The sequence below is a fragment of the Chanodichthys erythropterus genome, chromosome 18, assembly GCF_024489055.1.
Source record: "Chanodichthys erythropterus isolate Z2021 chromosome 18, ASM2448905v1, whole genome shotgun sequence".
NCBI classification, from domain to species: domain Eukaryota; kingdom Metazoa; phylum Chordata; class Actinopteri; order Cypriniformes; family Xenocyprididae; genus Chanodichthys; species Chanodichthys erythropterus.
The window spans coordinates 6,552,348-6,575,834 of record NC_090238.1 but is presented as its reverse complement, the minus strand read 5'-3'; the positions used below and the strand labels follow the sequence as shown (position 1 = coordinate 6,575,834).

At 36.3% G+C, this 23,487-nt stretch overlaps 1 protein-coding gene across 7 annotated transcripts in view; it reads right to left on the bottom strand.

The window, feature by feature from the left end:
• The window catches only part of stxbp5b (syntaxin binding protein 5b (tomosyn)), a 78,454-nt gene that overhangs the window by 11,623 nt on the left and 43,344 nt on the right, over positions 1–23,487 (bottom strand). Inside the window, exons 15-26 of one of the 7 annotated variants that reach the window (XM_067368479.1) lie at positions 21,205–21,425; positions 19,888–20,075; positions 17,844–17,969; positions 14,130–14,281; positions 13,119–13,181; positions 11,301–11,357; positions 11,169–11,216; positions 9,173–9,217; positions 6,057–6,170; positions 4,636–4,875; positions 2,640–2,997; positions 2,384–2,549 (exon numbers count right to left, since the gene is read on the bottom strand). In XM_067368479.1, coding sequence (XP_067224580.1) covers positions 2,384–2,549; positions 2,640–2,997; positions 4,636–4,875; positions 6,057–6,170; positions 9,173–9,217; positions 11,169–11,216; positions 11,301–11,357; positions 13,119–13,181; positions 14,130–14,281; positions 17,844–17,969; positions 19,888–20,075; positions 21,205–21,425 — 1,778 coding nt within the window. Of the gene's footprint in view, positions 1–2,383; positions 2,550–2,639; positions 2,998–4,635; positions 4,876–6,056; positions 6,171–9,172; positions 9,218–11,168; positions 11,265–11,300; positions 11,358–13,118; positions 13,182–14,129; positions 14,282–17,843; positions 17,970–19,887; positions 20,076–21,204; positions 21,426–23,487 lie in introns of all 7 variants that reach the window. The other 6 variants (XM_067368482.1, XM_067368480.1, XM_067368483.1 and 3 more) reach the window with 6 other exon arrangements.

Sequence of the window (23,487 nt, the reverse complement as noted above, 5' to 3'; positions counted from 1 at the left end):
ATACTTTGGCCAAGATTTCTAAAAATCCTTTCTTTGTATTGGTCTTAAGTAATATTCTAATTTTCTGAGATACTGAATTTGGGATTTTCCTTAGTTGTCAGTTATAATCATCAAAATTAAAAGAAATAAACATTTGAAATATATCGGTCTGTGTGTAATGAATGAATATAATATACAAGTTTCACTTTTTGAATGGAATTAGTGAAATAAATAAACTTTTTGATGATATTCTAATTATATGACCAGCACCTGTATAAGTAACTGCACTTATTTATGCAAAACAATAATAACATGATTAAATTTACCTTTACAATTTACTACTACTTCCTAATATAACTCATTGGAGTCTCATTTCATTGAGTTTTTAGCTTTTCTCACACTGTTAGCGAGATGTTGTATTTTGATATGCTCTCATACTCATTGGATAAAAGATGCTCTATTCTTTGTTCAGTTGGAAAAGATTAAACACTGCCTACATGGTTCCATGGTTCCATTTTCAAGAATTTGGCTATCCTTTTTAGAGCACGTTAAACCTTTGCGGTTGGATGCAGTCTCTATTGACTGATTGACCATCTACACTGCACTATTATTCTTGTCATTCCTGGACAAGCACTTGTCTTGATAGTAGCACACAGTATTTACTGCACGCATGACCAGATTAGGCGTGGGGGTGTTACTCCCCATTATTTCGTATTAAGGCTCTTTAGCCCTCGTCTGTAATATCATATATGGTTCTGCTATATTATATTGTACACATTTGTTTTACGGACTGTGTGTGGTGTTTTTTAGGACCTGAGCACCGATGGTGTGAGGACCCTATTGTAATTGCTCAGTCAAATATTCTTCTTCAAAATTAATCACATTTTTGAAGGTCTAAACATGCTTGACAACTCATGAAACTTTGCACAAATGTCAGAAGTGGTGAAAATTTACATCTGATATGGGTTTCTGAATTAAGTGTGGCAAAATGGCTCAATAGCGCCACCTACAAAAATTCAATTAAACGCCTTTTGCACTAAATGAGATATTTTGAAATTTCTTTGCAATTTTTTTTTTTATCAGATTAACATCATATTCGGTCAATCTAATCTAATGGCCTTTGCAACATTAAATTGCGAAGATCTTTAGATTTCGCTGAAGGGCGTATCCGTGGCGGCCTGACAAAATTCTGATGTTTCGCCATGAAAGAGGAAGCTGTTGTAACTCTGGTATACAATGTATGATCTGCCCCAAACTTCACATGTTTTATTAGAGGCCTGAAGACATCTACATGCCAATATTCAGTTACAGTCATAGCGCCACCTGTGGGTAGCAGGAAATGACATGTTTTACACTGTGATTAACTCCTGATAAAGATTTAACCAGATCAACATCATATTTGGTAAGTCTAATCTTAAGGCCTTAGTGATGATAAATATCAAAGATCTTGAGTTTTTGTTGAAGGGCGTGTCCGTGGCGACTGACAAAGTCTGATGTCTCGGCATGAAAGAGGAAGCTGCTGTAACTCAGGCATACCATGTCCGATCTGCCCCAAACTTCACATGTGTGATAAGAGTCCTGGCCAAAAGACATCTACATGCCAATATTCAGTTAGTCATAGCGCCACCTGCTGGAAATAGGAAATGGCATGCTTTGCACTGTAATTCACTCCCTGAAACACATTTAAATATGCCATGAAGTACCAAACATGCTAGAAACATGTTAAATCATGCAACACTTGGCTAAGTGCTAATTTATGTGATTAAAGCCACAAAACAGGAAGTTGTTGTAACTCAGGCATACAATGTCTGATCTGCTCCAAACTTCACGTTTGATAATAGTCCTGGCCTGAAGATATCTACATGGCAATATTCAGTAATAGTCAAAGCACCACCTGTTGGCAGCAGGAAGTGTGGCACTTTGAAATGACTTTGCTATATTTTTCCTGTATTTACTTGCTTACATACACTGTTTTCAAAGGTCACCGGGTGGTGGTGTGCCCTGGTGCGAGGGCCCTTTCATCGCTGCTTGCAGCTTTAATGTATTTTTGTATTGCTGTGGGGTTTTTTTTATTTGTTTGTTTGTTAGTCTTTCTGTTGTTATGAAAATTCAATAAAGAAATCATTAAAAACACAATGGTAAAACTATTGACCAATAGTCATTCATAATAAGTAATATTATTATGTGTCATTACAAACAAAGGCAGTCATGATAATAATCATGATTATCATTTTTGAGCAAAACAATTGCGATTATCAGTTTAACCATTATCATGCAGCCATAGTCTGAATTAAAAGGTTTATATGTTGTCGCTAAAAATCCCTTTCTATGTATGAAAATGAACGGGATTTTAATGGGACAAACAACATCCTACACACATAAAACATAATGGACACATTCTGACCTGCAGGTTATCACAGGTTTCCTGGCTATAGGTGATTCTTTGGATCTCAGTGGGTGATGTGAGGTACAGGGCCTGTCCTTGGTTTGAGAAACAGAAGGTTCTGGCTATCCTCATGTCCGTCAGAGGAAGGTAGTTCACATCCAGCAGTGGCCGCAGGCTGGGCACACTGAAAACAGATGGTTTACAGGTTTAGGAAAAAAAAAAAGAGAGAGAAAAAAAAATTTGGTGGCATTGATTATCAGGTCATTCAAATTACCTGAGGGTCATAATGTGGCCATTGGCACAGAAACAGGCGAGGCCGACCCCTGCGGGCATCGTCACCACATCAGCTCTAAGTACAAAGGAGGCCTCGGTGATGTTGTGCTCGTAGATGCAGTTTTGGGAGGGCAGCGCCACCACCTTAGCCTGCTTCTCTGAGCAGACCACAGCGTACTGACAATCCTGGTTCTCCTGAGAAGAAGGAGGGGATGTGGGCCGGCGTCTCCGTGGCCGTTCTTTCTCTTCCTCAGGGGCGTTGGGCTCATACCAGGGCTCATAAACATGGGGCAGAAGCGTCCCGCTGGCATCCAGCTGGGCCATACGCAGAATGCCTCCTTTCAAGCGCACCACTGAACCTGTGATGGCAGAAAGTGTCAAACCAACAAGCGTGTCTTTTTCCATCAATAGTGATTTCCACAATGCGGAAAAAGCAGACGGAATTGTGAAATAGTCAAACAAATGGAATTTACAGTATATCGCGGAATGTCAAGGAATTTGGCAAAAATTGGATGAATAAATCAAAACTGAAAAGTAGAACTTAAAGGGTTAGTTCATCCACAAATTTAATTTCTGTCATTAATTACTTACCCTCATATCATTCCAAACCCTCAAGACCTTTGTTCATCTTCAGAGCACAAATTAAGACATTTTTGATGAAATCTGAGTGGTTTTTATCTCCCATAGAAAGTACGCATTCAAGGTCCAGATAAGTAGTAAAGATATCATTAAAATAGTCAGCGTGACTACAGTGGCTCAACCTTAATGTTATGAAGCAACGAGAATACTAATAACTTTATTCAACCTTATTTCCTCTTCAATAAAGTTATTCTTGTTTTGTTTTTGCACACAAAAAGTGTTCTTGTAGCTTCATAACATTAAGGTTGAACCACTGTAGTCACGCTGACTATTTAAACAATGTCTTTAATACTTCTCTGGACTTGAATGTGGTATTTTTGTTGATTTTGATGGAAGATAAAAACCTCTCAGATTTCAACAAAAATATCTTAATTTGTGTTCAGAAGATGAACAAGGCTCTTACAGGTTTGGAACGACATGAGGGTGAGTAATTAATGACAGAAATTTCATTTTTGGGTGAACTTACCCTTTAATCAAATCACAATATATACTAGTGTATGTGAATATTAAAGCGCAAAAAGACTGTTATTTATATTAAACATTAAAGGATTAGTCAACTTTCAAATAAAATTTTCCTGATAATTTACTCAGCCCCATGTCATCCAAGATGTTCATGTCCTTCTTTCTTCAGTCGAAAAGAAATTAAGGTTTTTGATGAAAACATTCCAGGATTATTCTCCTTATAGTGGACTTGATCGTCTTGCATGTGCTTCAGCTGTCCGTATTCTTCAAAAAGCTTACTCTGTATGTCCTACGCCTTCCCTATTCTATTTACGAAAAAAAAAAAAAAACAGAACTGGCGCTGCATTCGTTGGTAAGTTGAATAGGGAAGGCGTAGAACATACAGCGTAAGCTTTTTGACGAATACGGAAAGCGGAAACATGTGCAAGACGATCATTTGTGTTTAAAACGCATATACAGTTGTATTTGTTTCGAAAATGACCAATCGTTTCACTAGATCAGACCCTTATTCCTCGTCTGGTATCGTTTAAAGCTCTTTGAAGCTGCACTGAAACTGTAATTTTGATCTTCAACCGTTCAAACCCACAAAATAGAACCAGAGTCCTATTCCATTATTCCAAGCTGTGGTATTCAGTGCATTGTTTTTTATTCAAAAAATTTTATTGAATCATAAAATACAGAATTTCAGAGGAAAAATATTTCATAGGGCCTTATTATTAAAATTTTTTTATTAATTACACTTTTTTTATTAATTAAATTGACAGGGCATCCTTTATAAACCATTAAAAAATTTAATCCGGAGAAAAAAAAAAAAAAAAGGAATTTCATAACTTCGTAAATTTTCATATTTACAAGGACTTCCACTGATTTTTACAGAGCTGTAAAGCAAGTCTTACCACAGAAACAGACGCCCACAGGCTGTTGCATCCTCTGCTCTGGTGTGGAGGGCACAGTGAGGGCGATGGTCAGCATGCTGCCCAATGAGGTGCCCACCCACAGGCTGGGCAATGCCACAGTCTCACTCTTCTTGGACAGGGAGTCACAAAAGTAGAAGGAGGAAATGACCTCACGTGACTCTCTGTCAAGGCTGGTCACACTGGAGCTGCGTGAGCGGCTGAACGAGTTGTCCCTGGCATCTGAGAACCATCAGGGACAAAAAGACAACAGAAGTAGACAATTAACATGATGCTATGAAGTAAAATCAAGTCTGAATCACCTCAGGACACCTGAAACCAAAAATATTTGAGCAGTTAATACAGTATATATTGATGATATTCTTATGAAAGTTGTTTTATGTGCAGTATTAATATAAACTTTACATTTCAGTAACATGTAGTGTGGAATGAGTAAAACATGCAGTTACTGCACACAAACCATTGCCATCAAATCCCCAAAAACACCTAAAACTCAAACGTTTCCATTGAAAATGGACAAAACTAGCAGTCACCAATTACAAAACATTGTTTTGCGGTTTTATTTGACTCTCAAACACTGCATACATTCAGCATGCATTCAGATATATTTCTGGCAAACCTATAACACTAATTTTAGTATAAATGCAAATTTTAAAAGCAAAGCAAAGATGATTCTCACCAAAACTGACAAGAACACGTCTAGCTCATGTTTCACATTCATATGAATATTAATAAAATAATTATGAATACAAATATTGAGAAAAATATTTTCTGCAAAGACAAAAAAAAACAAAAAAAAAAACATTTATACATAATAGCAGAATTTGTATTTAATTTATTCTGACTTTTAACCTTCATTTCCTGTATGCAAAATAAAATATTCTTCTTTTGATTTGGAAATGACTCTTGATGAAGCATATTGGTCTGTGAGATTCACCTATAAAATGTCTGCAGTTGGTTAATAAATCATAAAAAACAGCTCATACAAGTCAGTAGCAAATCAAAAAGAGAGAAGTTAATACGACACAGGTTATTGTTGGTCTGATGTTGTGTGCTGCTGATCACTGTAGACGACCGGCTGAAAGAAATATAGTGTGCTACGATCACACCATTGGGAATCTAAGGATTACACAGCAAACGTGAACAGTATTTTGAGGTCAGAATCCATAATCTGCTTTGTTTCAGGATGATGAAAGTGTGTAACTTGTGTGTTGCACTAAATATATTAAACCTTAATCTGTAAACAGTTCAAAATAAATCTGTGAAAAAAAGGTGATTACGTTTCACTGAAACCAAAATTGGGCGCCACCATTCAAACAATCGACAAACTGCACACGGCAAGCTCCAGTGAGGGTTAGTATGAACCAGTCCAGATCAGGTCAGCCTGTAATAGGGCCACTCACTGGGGTCACGTAATGAGGTCTCACGGAAAGACGCTGCTTGTTTCCTCTTCATTTCCTTTACACAACTCTGTTGTTTCTTAGCAGGGAGAGAACAGTGACGCCGTACCCTCCTTTCTACACGCGGAACAGTAAGTGTAAAGTTTAACTGCTAATGTATATATTGCACCTAAATACATTTGTACCAACATCCATGCATGCAAGTCTACAATCTACACAGACCTAAATTATAGGTCTACAATACCTGGAGCACCTCTGGAAGCAAGTAGGATTTAAAGTTATTTATTGTCAGCAAAAAATACATTATTGTAGTGTTTACCATTTCAGATTTATTCAAACTCAGCATAAAAACAAGACTGTAACTGGTTTGATTTCAGACCTTTACTGTCTAAGTGGCCAGTTCTAGGCCAGAATAAGCTTTAAACCAGATCAGACTTCATTGCGATAGTCTATGTAGACTACTGACTACTATGACTTAAGGCTCTTTCACACTGAGCGTGACGTGAAAAAGCGAGGCGAATCGGGGAAAAACGGATCTTTCACACCGAACGCGAAACGACTGATCATCTTCTGCTAATTCACGCTAGGTGGCGCCAACCAACGATGCATTTGTCTTCATGTATGTGTCTCATATATGGCTTTAACATCATCCACTGCATAATATACAGCATTAAATGAAAATGAATCAAGTTTGGTACTACATTAGAAACACAAACTATCTATAATGCTTCAAAGAATACATCATAAAATATAATTAGAGGTACAATTAGCATCAAACTACATTTCAAAATTAATGATTATTATTGTCTTTGCTCGAAACGCACTTTAAACCATCGAGTTATTGTAATAACTTCGGATATAATCTAAAGTGGGTTTTGATTCGATAATGGCCAGACATGCATTATTTGTATGTTTTATAAAGGACTGAACGCTAAATCTGCTTATCATTTGTCATAAACATTCTTTCATGGTTTAAAAACACCATGTGGTGCACATAGAAAACATATTGTCAAAATCATGTCTATTTGCCTTCATATTTTATCTGTAGAAAAGTGTTTCTCTCAATTTTTATATACGAAAGAGCAGGAGATATGATTGACGGATCTAAAACTCTCAATCATAACACTCGCGCACATGCATTCTGTGCAACAGCAGCTGCTTTGGGAATGCGCAGCTCTAATTGGCTGCCTGTTTCATCATGGAGCGACAGGGGAAAAAATTTTCGTGCCGAATTTCGTATTCAGTGTGAAAGGGCCTTTAGTGTTGTCAAAAGTACTGAACACGATACCAAGTGGGTACTGAAATTCAAAAAATGTGACACTTTAAGCGCTGCAGAGCAGATTCATAAACACTTCGGATTGGCCATTGTGTTTACGCGCTCATCAGATATGTCTGTGATTGGCTACAATGATCAACGCTTCAAAAACATGTTGTAAATAGACGTCAAGCAGCAACCTTCCTCAGTTTCTCTTGAGGCCAAAACTGAAGTGACTTAAACTGCAATTCATCGACTGGCCGCTAGGGACAGGCTCCAAAAGAGAGCAGAATCTCATTGACCCACATGTTAAAATGGCCAAATTTAAAACAGAAAAAAACATGTTTACAGCTGGTACAAATTGTGGTTTAGGTCTATACTGCAAATTTTGCCCTTCATGACAACTCTGAGGGGGGTTAATTTTTTATAACTCATCCGTTTAAATTATATTAAACTTTAAAGTTCTGCATAATTAAGGGCGTGGTCACTTGAGTGACAGGTCAATTGCCGCTACTTACTGTAAGCCGTCACTTTACCTCAGATAATTCCAGCCGCTGAATTTGGCATCTCTGCCGTGTTTGTGCTTTTTTCGGGATTATTTTATACAATTATAAAATAATATGGCTTGCTGCGTTAATGGTCGAGACTCAAGAAAGATGAGCGTCTGTGTAGATGTAAATGCATGCGAAAGATAAACAGAACACATGTTGTTGGATCATCTTGGCATTGGCTAAAAGTTCGGTTCCTGAGATTTACTACAATGACAATGGCGGGAAGATGTAAAACTCAGACAGCACTGCTTGGATATTATAACTAAAACTGCTGCATTTTGAAAAATTATACTCTGGATGTGGGCTCATTTGTTTGTGATATACATACGATCATATATAGTTTTACAACATAAACGCTGCTCAGGTTGCATAATTTCTTGTGATGTAAATGTGATGCAAACAATGGATAATATATCAATATTTCATGGATTTAATGCTTATGTGGACAAAAAGTATTGTTTTTTGTTTTTCAATGGAGACGCATGGAGTACCATGGATTGTATTCATCTCATGACCGCCATTTCATTATAAAGGTATGAAGTCCCGTCTTGATTTTTCGTGTTGTCATTTGCACACCCAACACAAATTACAATAACTGGTGCTGGAACATCTATATCGTAAAAAAACACCGTAGATTGGCAGTAAACCTTTAAAACTTTCTAATGATATAACTTGTTTGCCCATTTTCAGTTATCCAAGAGTGACGAGCGATGGCGTGCTGCTAAGATGGCAGCGGCCTTATTTTCGCTTCAAAAATGCTCTTCAGAAATCTACGGGTGACATCACGGACATTACATCCATATTTTTTACAGTCTATGATAGACATCAATGATGCTTTTCACTGAGCACTTACACAGATACACATGGGAGCGTTTGAAAGCAGTCGTCCATCAGCTTTCAAAATACTTTCAAATTCAAACACTTCCATGTGCTTTCAAATACTCCCAAGCATTGATCAATGTACAGTGGCAAATCACAGACATATCTGATGAGCATGTGAACACAAAGGCCAATCAGGTGTTTACAAATCCACTCAACAGCGCTCAAAGCCATCACATTTTTTAAATTTCAGTACTGACTTGGTTTCGCGGTCAGTACTTTTGACAACACTACTATTACTATTGCAAATAATATAGATAGTAAACAGTGATGCAGCTGAGCAGGAATACAGTATTAGTACTGTACATACTGCTACATCAAAAGCTGCCCTTTCTATTTGATGACAAATGCCCAGTTCATGTTGGAAGAAAATGATCACCTGCAAAAGATGCACAGCTACTCCTAGAAACTAAAGTGAGAGAACAATAGCTTACCATCTTTCTGATCAGCAATCATGTTAATTTTCCGGGATATCTTAGCTGGAAAAAAGAAAACATTGTTCTAAACATATAATCAAAACCATATTTTGCATATCTGGGAAATCATTGTTACTAAAAATGTTAGATAAGGATGAATCAACAGGTTTAAGAAGACAGAAAAAAGCAGATTGACAATAAGTTGGAGGATCATGATGTAGAACGAAGCCATAGAGCAGCCATGAGCCCATCAGCAGCCTTTAAAAGAGACATTTGATAATCTAGTATGTTACATTCAGAAGCAACTCGATCATGCTGAGAAAATTACATTGAGATTAGTGGCAATGAAACAAGCACAGATCAAGAGTCAGAACACCAGGAAACCTCATTTCTTTCTAACAAAATCTGGCATTGGGTGTAATCGGCCATATGAAGATCTATCTATGATTTCTGATGTTTGGTAGAAATCTGTGAGTAAACAAATGATTCAAAATCAAAGATATGTGGAATGTCTAGCATCATTTTCATTGCCCTGTGTATTTTTACCCTTGACACGCACCAGAGCAGAGTAAAAGCCTGTAATGTTAAACAAGGTTAGAAAAAAGCATTCCAGCAGGAGATACAATTTTGAAATTGTGAGAATAAAAACGTTTTAGATATTAAAGGGGTCATGAATTGAGAAATCAACTTTTCCTTGAGCTTTTGATATATAGGAGGTCATCGTACTATACGAATATTCTAGAAGTTCCAGAACTGAAAACTTATTTGTTAGTCCAATAAAAGCTTTATTGACACCAAGCCCAGCAAACGAATCGGTGTAACGCCGCCTCTGCAGAAGAAATCAACACTGAATTCATCGGTGCATTTCACTGTGGATTCTTTGGTAAAACAATGGCAATTCGGCGCAGGCTTTGCAAACAGACTTTTACGATAAGGACTCGACAGTAACGCAACATGTAAGTAACTGTGTTAATTCTAATGCCTTATCTGATATGTAATGATTCATGTACAGTCAGATGTTCTTTGTCTGTGTTAGCAAATCAAACTAGTGACTAAACGGTCAACTTATTTAAACAATGATTAAATGATACACAGAAAACAATATATAGAAAGTGATCAAAGCTGGAGCTGTCAATCAAACAGTGACAATTTATCAGTGATTGAGTTCTGGACTCGTGCCAAAACTCCCATTTTATTCAACAAATCTCTTTTTGCACATTTTAATTATGATGAAAGCATTTGTTAGTGTGCAGAAATTGAGTTGCAATGACGAGATCACTGCTTTCATGCGCTAAACAACATGTCTGTGATCGGCTACAGTGTTCATCACTGAAAGCTTTCATGGCACAAAACTAAATATAATGCCACAGATCTAAATATGATCAACACTTTTCACGATTAGTTAACCTTGAGAGCTGTAAGAGTAAAAATGTGCTGAAAGTTTTCGAGAGAGAAATATTTAGCTTTTTCATATTGCAAAGATATTAGCCAATCTCAGCAGTGGGCGTGACGGCTAAAATCAGGGTAGGAAAAATGTCTTTTAATTCTAAATTATGACAATTTTTGATGTAAAAAGCATACTAACATTATAAGTGCACCCCAGTAAACATTATAAAACACTGCAGTTCATGACCCCTTTAAAACGGTTTACATTCAACATGGGTAGCATTTACTATTCCTTTCAGGAAAAAACAAAAACACAAAAACATTTCTCCTTACAGTAACATGCACTCATGAATCATTCACAAGACTACAAGGATATGTATATTAAGAAAGTTGACTCTGGTTTCAAACAAGTTAAACAGTGAAAAAGTTCTCACTGGTCCACCATTTATTGACACACTCAACCACCAAGCAACAGACACACAAAGCTCAAGTTCAGCTCTCTATGCACTTAAGCAAACCCATTTTTTATTTTTTTTTATTTGGTTAGTTCATTTGGTTAGTGTACAAGAGCCCATTAGCACAGAAACTGAAAGACCCAGACGGCCATAATATGAACATTATACAGTACCAAAGTCATTGGCAACATTCTTGGATATCTGCTTGCTTTTGGACATCACTGGAAAATGTGTTGAAAAGAACCAAATCAATGAAAATAAAGGTTTTCCTAAGACAGAAAATGGGTGTGTATAATGTACTGTACCCTTGTCAATGAACTTTTGTTTGGTGTCTTCATCAGAATTGCATGGTGAACTGGATCCTACACAGTAGCAACAACACAGTCTGCATAATAATGTGACACAGCCAATGGGGTCTTATGTAACTTTTGGCAACTATCTGCATATCAAAGTCAAACTCCTTGTAAATGAAATTTCCTTGGTCAGCACACCTGACTCCAATTCTGACAACGCTTGCAGAATCGTTTTAATTTTTTGCTGTGCTAAAGACTTTTCAACTATAATAGCTTCACGTCCAATACTCTGGTATAGCAGTGTTTGTCAATATATCTGTCTTTAAGTAGCAGTGTGCAATTTCTGCGTCACCAAACAGAAATGCCAGAGGATTAGCATGAGCTTGAGGGACTAACAGTTTGTCCAAGCCATGCTGACAGGGGCCTTTTTGGGAAACCCATTTTGCAAAAAAGGTGCATAATTATACATTTCACTTTAAAAGGCACAGTCCACAAAACATTTTGTCATCATGAACTCACCCTCATCTTGTTCTAAACCTATAGATGTTAGGCAAAATTTACAGGCTGCACTTTTCAATTCAATGAAAGTAGCTAGTGATTTATTTTTTGCAAGAAAAAGCACTATAAAAGTAGTCCATATGGCATATTCAATGTCTTCTGAAGTCATATGTTTTCTGTACGGTTAAACCATAGCTTAAAAATCTAATTCATGCATGTTTAATAAAAATAAAATGAATAATGAATACAATTTTATTATATTGATCTCAGATATTGTATAGTTTCAAAAGACTTGAAATATGGACACATTAGTATTTTTCCATTTTTGAAGGTTGATTTGTTTGTTTGTTTTTTTAATGTCATGCCAGCTTCTGTTGCTACAGTATATATAGAAGCTTGTTTCCGCCACTAAATAAAAAATAAAAAAGGTAACTGCGACTTTTTATCTCACAATTCAGACTTTTTTTTCCTCAAAATTGTGAGATTTAAAGTCACAATTGCGAGAAAAAAAAAAAAAAAAAAAAGAATTGCGTGTTATAAAGTCAGAATTGTGAGATTTTTCCCCTCACAATTGGATATTATAACACTCAACTGCATGTTTATATCTCAATTCTGAGGGAAAAAAAAGTCAGAATTGCAAGATTTTAAACTTGTGAGTCATAAAAAAGTCAGAATTGCGTGATATAAAGTCAGAATTGCAAGATATAAACTCGCAATTCAGACCTTTTTTTCTCTCAACTGCGAGTTTATAACTCGCAATTCTGACTTTATATCTCTCAGTTTTGTTTGTATCTCGCAATTCTGAGAAAAGTCAGAATTGTGAGATATAAACTCGTAATTGCGAGAAAAAAAAGTCTGAACTGTGAGATAAAAAGTCTCAATTACCTTTGGCAGAAACAAGCTTCCATAAGTATATCTAATATCAGGTTTTTAAAATCTATTTTTGCTAAAAACTCTAAAACCATATTTGGTTTAACTTTGTTAAAAATTTCTTCCAGAGTGTTAACTGGATAAAAAGGTTTCTCAGCACAATCTAATAAAACATGCTTCATGGATAAAGGATTTTGACAAAGCTTGGCAGTATAAAATGAAAGTGGGTGGTGATTTATCAAAAACAAACACTTTCTCCCTAAGATCTTCTTTTATTTTTCACGAAACAAAGAAACACATGTTTGGAACAACACAAGGGTGAGGAAATCATGACAAAAGCTTCATTTTTGTGTGAACAATTTCTTAAAGATTTGTCAATCAACTCATGAAACTACCATCAATTATCTTCATGTTTCACCAGTAAATCCTGTCATATAATCAGGGCAATCAGAGCATGTTTACCTGAAGTTGGTGATTTACATTTCTCCTCTGGAGTGGCTGAAGCATCATTACCATCACAAAGACCTGTTGAAAACAAACACATCTAAACCAAACAGCCAGGCGGACTTCATACAGGAAACATCATAACAATTAAAACTGATAAATAAACATGAAAAAATATAGACTAAAGTGTTAAACAAAGAGAAAAAGAAGAATGCAGACAGATATAAAGAGAAGGACAAGACCTTTGATGAGTGCCATGTGACTTACTGAGGTAAGAAGAACGAAGCTTTTTCACAGATTCAGAATAAAAGTTAGAGAGGCCGGACATGCAAGACTTCTTATGTAGAGTGTCTTTACGAAATCACAGAGAAAGACGAATATTGAAAGGGTGAGACAAAACAATGACACAAAATCAAATGAACAGCTGAAAGGCCTTTGAACTCCCAGATTCAAGAGACTAGATTCAGGACAGTTCGGACACATTTCTTCTGCTTGCTTATTTTTCAATAAATGAGTGAGGTCAAAAAATATTGTATGCCGTATACTGTAATTGTCAGCAAGATTTTCCTCAAGTATGAGTAATAGTAATAGCGATTAACATTACATAATCAATAAATTGCTTTATCAAACATCACTTATAATTGGTATTGGTCAGGTTTTCTGTATCAAATCATCGCTAACAATAATGTAAATGTCCGTAAATTCAGTCTGTTGGCATCTGTGTATTTCAAAGACTGAAACTCATGAGTGAACAACAAAAAGAACAAGCAAAGACAGAGGAGAGAAAAGAACAAACACCAGCACCCCTGTTTTTGAGCATATGGATCGGATGATTTTCTAAGATCAGGGGCAGATGGTTCCTCGGCCAGAGATGACCACCCGCAGGAGCACCACGGTTCGTAGACTGACACTGCTCATAATGAGCATGTGCTTTACTTTATCAGACAGAAAGTGATACACACAGACTGACAACATGCAGAGGTTATGATTATTAGTAAGAAGATGAAGCTTTCTTAGATTTTTGTTCACCTGCCGAAGGCTGTCTGGCTTTGCGGGGTGAGCGTGGTTGTCTGTGATGAGGATCTGTTGAGCCGTACAGCTCGGCTATGCTCATGTTCAGAAGGAGAGTTTTCTGAAGGTAATCAACCACTGCAAGTCCATTACCATTGCCAAAAGCAACTCTGTAAAACACAATGCAGATATACACTATGAGTCAAAAGATTGGAATCATTAAGATCTTTTTATGTTTTTGAAAGTCTTGTCTGCTCACAGAGGCTGCATTTATTTAATCGAAAATGCAGTAAAAACAGTAAAATTGCCCAATTGCCATGGGTATTGTCAACATTTAATTAAAAGTAAAATTACATATTTAAAAAAAAGAAAAAAAAAGAAAAAAGCTTCCTTAAAAGGTGCCGTAGAACGTCTTTTCAAAAGATGTAATATAAGTCTAAGGTGTCCCCTGAATGTGTCTGTGAAGTTTCAGCTCAAAATACCCCATACATTTTTTTAATTCATTTTTTTACTGCTTATTTTGGGGCATCATTAACTATGCACCAATTCAGGCTGAGGTCCCTTTAAATCTCTCACTCCCTGCCCTCCCGAGCTCTCGAGTGCAGTTATACAGTGCATAAAGTTCACACAGCTAATATACCCCTCAAATGGATCTTTAAAGATGTTCGTCATTCATGCTGCATGCATACATCGATTCCTGTGAGTATAGTATTTATTTGGATGTTTACATTTGATTCTGAATGAGTTTGAGGCTATATGCTCCGTGGCTAACGGCTAATGCTACACTGTTGGAGAGATTTACAAAGAATGAAGTTGTGTTTATGAATTATACAGACTGCAAGTGTTTAAAAATGAAAATAGCGACAGCTCTTGTCTCCGCAAATACAGTAATAAACTATGGTAACTTTAACCACATTTAACAGTATATTAGCAACATGCTAACGAAATATTTACAAAGAATTTACAACTATCACTAAAAATATCATGTTATCATGGATCATGTCAGTTATTATTGCTCCATCTGCCATTTTTCGCTATTGTCCTTGCTTGCTTATCTAGTCTGATGATTCAGCTGTGCACAGATCTAGATGTTAATACTGTCTTGAACATGAGCTGGCATATGCAAATATTGGGGTCATACATATTAATGATCCTGACTGTTACGTAACAGTCGGTGTTATGTTGAGATTTGCCTGTTTTCCAGAGGTCTTTTAAACAAATGAGATTTATAAAAGAAGGACGAAGCAATGGAGTTTGAAACTCAACGTATGTCTTTTCCATGTACTGAACTCTTGTTATTCAACTATGCCGAGGTAAATTCAATTTTTGATTCTAGGGCACCTTTAAAGGTTTAGCTCACCCCAAAAAGAAATGTCTGTCATTAATTACTCACCCTCATGTCATTACAAACCATTAAGACCTTCGTTCATCTTCAGAACACAAATTAAGATATTTTTGATGAAATCCCATACTAAGCAACATAATTACCACATTCAAGGTCCAGAGAAATAGCAAAGACAAAATGACTACAGTGTTTCAACCTTAAGCGTAGAGAATACTTTTTTGTGTGCAAAAACAAACAAAAATAATGACTTTATTCAATAATTTCCTCTCTACACTGTCATTCTAATAAGCAGTTTATGTTGAAGACACATTGCAGAGCTTCCGTGTTCTACGTCAGAACGCCGCTCAGTATTGGCCGATGCCGTTTACGTGAGCAGCACGACGCATGTGTGTGATACAGAGTTGGCATTCTGACGTAGAACCTGGAAGCTCTGCAATGCATTCTCAGCAAAAGTATTCTCATCGCTTCATAACATTAGGTTGAACCACTGTAGCCATGTTGCCTATTTTAATGATATCTTTTCTACTTTTCTGGACCTTGAATGTGGTAATTTTTTTGCTTTCTATAGGAAATTTAAAAAAAACAACCACTCAGATTTCATCAAAAAATATCTTAATTTGTGTTCCGAAGATGAACGAAGGTCTTACAGGTTTGGAACGACATGAGCGTGAGTAATTATTGACAGAAATTTCATTTTTCCCTAACCCTTTAAGTGCACTTAAGCATCTGTAACTAAAAAGTAAAGTTCTATTGGGTTTAAATGAAATATTTTTGTTATAAGAGACAATAAAAACAACTTTGTACATCAAAACCACTCCTTTCCTAGTGAGAAAAATTTACTTGATTTTCAAAAGTCAATGAATTTCCAACAGCTGAATGTAACATTTTTGACAAGCCAAACATGTCAGTCTCTGAGTAACATGTAATTTATTTAAGGCACAAAATAAACATCATTCCGTAAAATAAGTATAATGAACTTCGCAAAAAAAGTGTTTTGAATGTCTCCAGCACGATTTATAATTAGCCAACAATCAAACATTATCATGTCTTTCAAGAACTTGGCTGGCTGTTGGTTGGAATAACTAAAAACATGGACATACTGTAACACACTCATGGGCATCAATCACTTCACTGAATACTTGCTGGCTAAGAAATAAATAAGTATTACCATAAGATCCATCCATTTTCAAATCCACATAATTTTGATGTCTGCCAAAAAATAACGTGCACAATACATAGCAGTATTTACGAGAAGCAGAGGTCCAGGGAGTACACACATTTCCTGGAAACCCACCCTACCAGATGTTTTGACTACTTCATTGCTTTCTGAGAAGAGGAGAAAAAATAGTGGGCTGAGCGGCTTCAACATGCTGTCTGTCAGAGACGATAATGTACATAATAGATAACGCAAATGAGTAAAAAATGTTTTCTTCACTCACTGAAATCAAATCGGAATGATGTGAAATACTTCACACTGCATGCAAAACAGAATAAACACCAATCCAATTAAAAAGATTCAGCGTGTTGGTTTTGACAGACATTTTTTCTATTCACAAACTACACATTCTGATTCTGACATTATTGATTTGAAAATGTTCAATAATTTTCTATTCTTGACTGATCTTTGCGTCATAATTTTGGCAATAGAAGAAATGTTTAATAAGTGATCTTGACATGAGTCCCTGTAGTCATCCAATTTGACTCTCATGTGCTGATGTAATATATATTATAAACTTGAAACAGGTGATTATAATAAAATGTAGTTTGATCACCATCTTCTCTGTTGTTTAAAAGATTAAGTTGGATAAAATGTTGTTTAATTTTACAATAAAAGAAGAAAAAAAATTACATGACTTGTTACATTTAATTATTCCTTAGCAGCTTTTGATTTGTTTTTTACCTTTAAAATTGACCGCTTTGCACAACATTCATTTAATTAAAATTTTCAACTCAAGGCTATATGTTAAACTAAAAATCTCCATTCTGAAACCAGTTCAACTTTAAATTCTGCAACAGATGGTTTTATGGTTATTTGGCATTTGTTTATACATAGTTTATAGTTGTTTATAGACTGATAGACTGAATATCAAACTCAAACATCTTCAGTGATGGTATTGTCATGACTCATTGTCATGAGCAGCCATTATTGTTTCAATAGTGTTCAAGTACAGTTCAAATTCCCCTAATTAATACTTAATTATTGCAATGGAGTACAATTATTCAAGTACTTTACATGCCTGCTAGGCTTTATTTTAATGGATCATGTCACATAAAACTTGTCTGAAAGACAATGAACAGCTGTTGTGGAAGGGAAGCATTTTTAAATTGCTCAGTAAACACATCATAGGTGCAGTAAATTAGTTAGTGGTGTCATTTCGTGGACTTACAGGCCATATGCAGAGTTGACGGCCAGGCTAGTGATCTGTTGTGGCGGCTCCCCGCTGACCCACACCAGCTGAATGAGCAGCTCCACCTGGTAACCCGGAGACTGTTTGAGAGGAGAACTCCTGACCCTGGCCAAATAGGACACAGGACACAATTTGACATTTGAGCAAAATAAATAAATCTGATTCATATCATAGTTTATGTTGTTGAAAATTAGGGCTGCACGATATTGGAAAAAAACTGACATTGCAATAAAAAAAAAAAAAATTACCAGATGAATTGAATAGCTCTGTTTGGAAAGAATTAATCATTCTAGGATGATTGAAGTGATTTTGTAGGTGAGTAAATACACATAGAAAATAAACACATCACAAGCAAAGAAAATAAAGACAATAGAACAAAGATATAAATGAAATAAATAGTGCTTTATATATTTTTCAGGTAAGTCTAACAGTATTCAGTTACGGAAACTGAATAATCAAATGTAAAATATCAATAGTTTTCACTGTATAAATTAAATATAATTAATCTGTTTTAACACTACAAAAGTGATTTTTCCGTTTTGCTTTTGTTGTTTGATTATCATTCATGACACAGAAAGCAGCAAGAATATTAGGCTGCTGTCACTTTAAGACTAAATGCACGGATCCAAAACACTATTACACATCCAGTTTTCCTTCTCATTTGAGAATCGTATACTCATCATTCATATATTCATAAACAAGAATGTATACGAGGGTACTTGATGTTTTACGTGCATTTTGACTTTTTTTTTTTTTTCACATGTGTCCGTTCTGGCACAAATGTTTTAAGAAGAAGAAAAAGAAATGATAAACTTTCACTGTATGAGGGTCAAACTTTGCATATTATCCAAGAATCACGTGCGCTTTGAACTGTGGTGCCTGGTCCGTATGGATTACCGATCCCTATACTTGATATCGCACATCACGATTTCAATGCTAAAACGATACATCGTGCAGCCCTATTGATAAAGCCATTTAATCAACATGTTAAAGGTCCCGTTCTTCGTGATCCCATGTTTCAAACTTTAGTTAGTGTGTAATGTTGTTGTTAGAGTATAAATAAAATCTGTAAAATTTTAAAGCTCAAAGTTCAATGCCAAGCGAGATATTTTATTAAACAGAAGTCGCCTACATCGAACGGGCAGTTTGGACTACATCCCTCTACTTCCTTCTTTAATGACGTCACTAAAACAGTTTTTTGACTAACCTCCGCCCACAGGAATACACAAAAAAGGGGGCGTGGTCTTGTTGCGCTCCCACGGAGAAGAGCAAGAGTTGCGTTTGTAGAGTGTGTTTGTCGCCATGTCGTCGAAACGCTGTTATTTTCATCCCGCAGTCCAATCACCTTTGTTTGGCCTTCCCAGGGACGCTGTACTTAGAGATCAATGGTTACAATTTATGTTTAACTTGGTTCCCGAAAATTATAATTGTGGTATCCTTACTGCAATAGTTAATGTTGGACTGCAGTGCACATAATGGCCACAAGAGGGGACTATGTTTATGTATATGGCTGTTTTCCGTATGAGGTACTCTTCTGAGTGAGTGCTAACGTTGTACATTTTCTGTCGCTACTTGTGGAGATTAAAGAGTTCAGTCTCTCGGGAATTATTGTCTTTTGTGTTCATTCGGCACAACACCACAAAAATCCACATGTAAAACTATGTGCAGCACACGTTATGGTAAGAGGCGTGACCTTTCCGGGCAAGGAGCGCTAAGCTGCTGTCGAATCACAACACAGGAACCGCTGGCACAATCAGAACTCGTTACGTATTTCTGAAGGAGGGACTTCATCGAACAAGGAAGTCATCAGCCCGTTTTTATGACAGTGGAAACAGAGGTATACAGATAAGTAAATTATGTGAAAAATACTGTGTTTTTTTACACACGAAACATGAACATGATATATTGCACACTATAAACACAATCAAAGCTTCAAAAAACCATGAAAAACGGGACCTTTAAGTTTTTGTTTGGCTGTTTTTACATGCCGTTTAGGGGCGAGTAAATCTGAAATAGTTTGTACTTGAGACAGGGCACGTTATCTCGCAGGCCGTCAGAGGAGTTGTTGCTGCTGGTGGAGGGGTGGGACTGAGGCAGGCTGGTCTGAGGGCTAGATGAGGTTCCTGGGGTGGAAACGGCCGATGCCTGCTCGCCTCCGCCCTCTGGAGACTCCACTTCATTCAGTTCACACTGCATACGCACCTCCAGCAACTAAACACCAGAAAAACTTTCGTTACATCAGCACACAGATTCATATAAACATATACATAGATCTGCATGTCTATAAATAGAGATTCAGATTTCCATGCATTTAATTAATCTTTCTCTCTGGTTTTATTTTCATAAATTATTTGGACAGAAAAGAACACAGATTTTGTTCATAAAAACAAAATTATCTATGCAAATTGTGTAATATTTTAGCATTTTTTTTTACAAATCTGCCTGTCCTCATCATGACCTGTGAGATACAGAAATGAATGATATGGATAGAAATATAAAATATATAAGCATTATCTCATTGGGGTATTTTTGTTTTTAGAAATGATTGTTGATTCTAGAGGTTGATTCTACAAATTACTTTATATAATTCATTTTTAAGCAAATATATATATTATTAAAGTGTTCTGATAAATAAAAAAAAAAAATAATATATATATATATATATATATATACAAGTCTATTCAGCAAATTCTTCTGTAAAGTGGCTCATAAAATTAATTTATAATTGAGCAATATCTTGGGGAGCCTTAATATTATATAACATTGCTAATCAGGACCCCGACAGGAAGATATTTTCCCGGCATGAAGCTGAAGAAGAGTTTTACCTGCAATTAATTACATTTGTAATATTTATGTGAAGCTACTTCCGTTTTAATTTATTCAGTCCTGCAGTGTGAAACCTACTCATTAAAAAGCAAGGTTTTAGGATTAATAAGCATAAATAAGTGAGCACTTTACTCATTTGTGTGGATGCAGCATATGGTAGACTAACTGTTGGAAATCATGTGTCAAAACAACTCAATTCTTAATGAAATATCCTGCAGTGCGCAAACTAAACTCCACTAAAATGGCTTTAAATAGCATTTTTCTAATTGCATTATAATCACCATGCAGTTTTTTAGGACCTCATATTAATATTAACCATTTGTCACATAGCAGGACCATTTAAAATGAACTCAAGGAATTAAAAAAACGATTAGAAGAAGTAAAGAATGTAAATCAAATGGTGAGCAGCAACATCATCTAAAATTTACCTTAAACAAATACATGCATTTTAAACTAATATCTTGTTAATTTGTCAACTATACATATATACGTCCTGCGTTAAAATGGGTCAGACCTGGACCACTTCAGTGGTGACTTCCTGTTTGCTGAACCTGTAGACTATGACATGAGCCGATACTCCAGCCACACAGAGCACACGACTCTCTGGACACCAAGACAGGATCTGGATGGCAAATGGATCTTCATCCACAATTTCGGTGCTGGATTTCTCCTCTTTACCACGGGGCTTCTCAAAAACCTTTGCTGTTTTCAGCTTATACAAAACCTGCAGCATTACTGACAGACACAACAGAGAAAAATCCATGAACAAGTATCTTTATTAGTTGTTTCTAATCATTTTAGTTTTAAATGAATTATTAGCACATACAAATCTGCAATTTTTTTTGCATTTTCTGAATTTGGGGTAGAGGTCTGCATTCCCGCGGCTCTCCCGCGGCAACCATGGGACCCGATAAGATTTCTTGCTTCTCGGGATTAAATTCTGAATGAATGGCGGATTGCGGTCGGTAACTATAGTGTACTTTAGGCGGGAGCAGACGGTCTGACAATAATCCGGTTGCTCCCGAGATGCTTTGACATCAGCGCATCTGTGCTTGAACTTGAAGTGAACAAAACTTTCTGCAGTGGTGGCGTTCACACAGCCCCAGTTCTCTGTCCGAAGAAACCTATGTTCTTTGTACTAGAGGTCTGCGTGAGTGCACCTTCAGAGAACATTCAACTTTTGTGATCGGATTTTAGAGGAGAGACGTTCTGAAACGGTCGTCAGATAGGGTCATTCTGTTCTTTCGTGGATGTTAAAAAGATTTCATTTTGCAGTACAGCTAGTAAGCCAACAGTTTTCGTTTATGTATTTTTGGCTTAGACTATAGTTTTGAGGGACATGTTGTAGGCTATTTAAATTAGCCTATTTTTCTCTGTGATATTTGAGCCTATTATTCTTTGTGACATTTTTTTCTCTGACATTTTTTAGGGTGTTGACAGCATCATTACACAATCTAAATTTAGCGGGACCTGTCGGGTGGGGAAGAAAATCAGTATATGCAGATAGCGGGTGAACACAGAGTTAATTTTTAGGCGGGGACGGGAGCGGGTGTGTGCGGAATAGAACCTTGTGGGAGTGGGCAGGAGCGGGACGAAAAAAAAAAACAGTCCCGCGCAGACCTCTAATTTGGGGAGCATCTGCAGAATTCTGCAAAATGGATGTAGACAAGTAAAGATATGTTAAAATGTGGCTGAGAGTGCTTTACTCTTATTAGTAGTTGAAAGCAAAATCGGTAGCACTTTATTTTACAGTACGTGTACTTTCCTGGTACATATATAGTAATTATGTTGTACATACAGGTAAAAGAGTGGTAACACAAGGTACTTACCTGACATGTATGTACATGGGAACTAATAAGAAACACTGCTGTACTTTCCAATGTACATACATGGTAACTACTTTGTACCTATAGACAAGTGTTGGGTAATAACAGGTGCTTACTTATAGTGTCCGTATATGGTAACTAACAGACACATTAGTGTACTTACTAATGGTATGTACATGGTGAATATTATGTACTTACAGACAAGTGTGGGTAATAACAGGCACTTATGTGTGGTAACTAGTAAGACACATTACTGTACTTACTAGTGGTATATACATGGTAACTATGTTGTACTTTTGGACAATTGTCAGTAATAACAGGCACTGACTAGTGGTATATACATGGTAACTATGTTGTACTTTTGGACAATTGTCAGTAATAACAGGCACTTACTAGTGGTATATACATGGTAACTATGTTGTACTTTTGGACAATTGTCAGTAATAACAGGCACTTACTAGTGGTATATACATGGTAACTATGTTGTACTCACGGACAAGTGTGGACACAAATAACAGACACTTAACTACTGTGAAACAAATGTGCTTACCAAAATGATACACTGCAGTAACTATACAGCACTTTAACATAGTGTTAATACTTATCCTTTTAAGCAAGGGTTTTGACACATGACAACTGAGTATACCAAGTACAGTAGTGTTACTGATCTGTATGTATGTCATCAAAATACCCCTATTAAGTGAATTATTGTCCTGTAAAGATTAGGCAAGTTGAACCGCAAAAGTATACCATCCAGTACTCAAGACGTATCTTGAACCATGCTTATACCTCACCCTAAGTAATGTGTAATTTACGCATTAACTAACTGGTATATTCACTAGTACGTTCATAATAAGTACATGGAAATAGCACTGTAAAATAAAGTGAACCCTTGTACATAAACATTACATAGGAATTACCAGCTCTTACCAGATGTAACTTACACATTAACTAACTGGTATATTCACTAG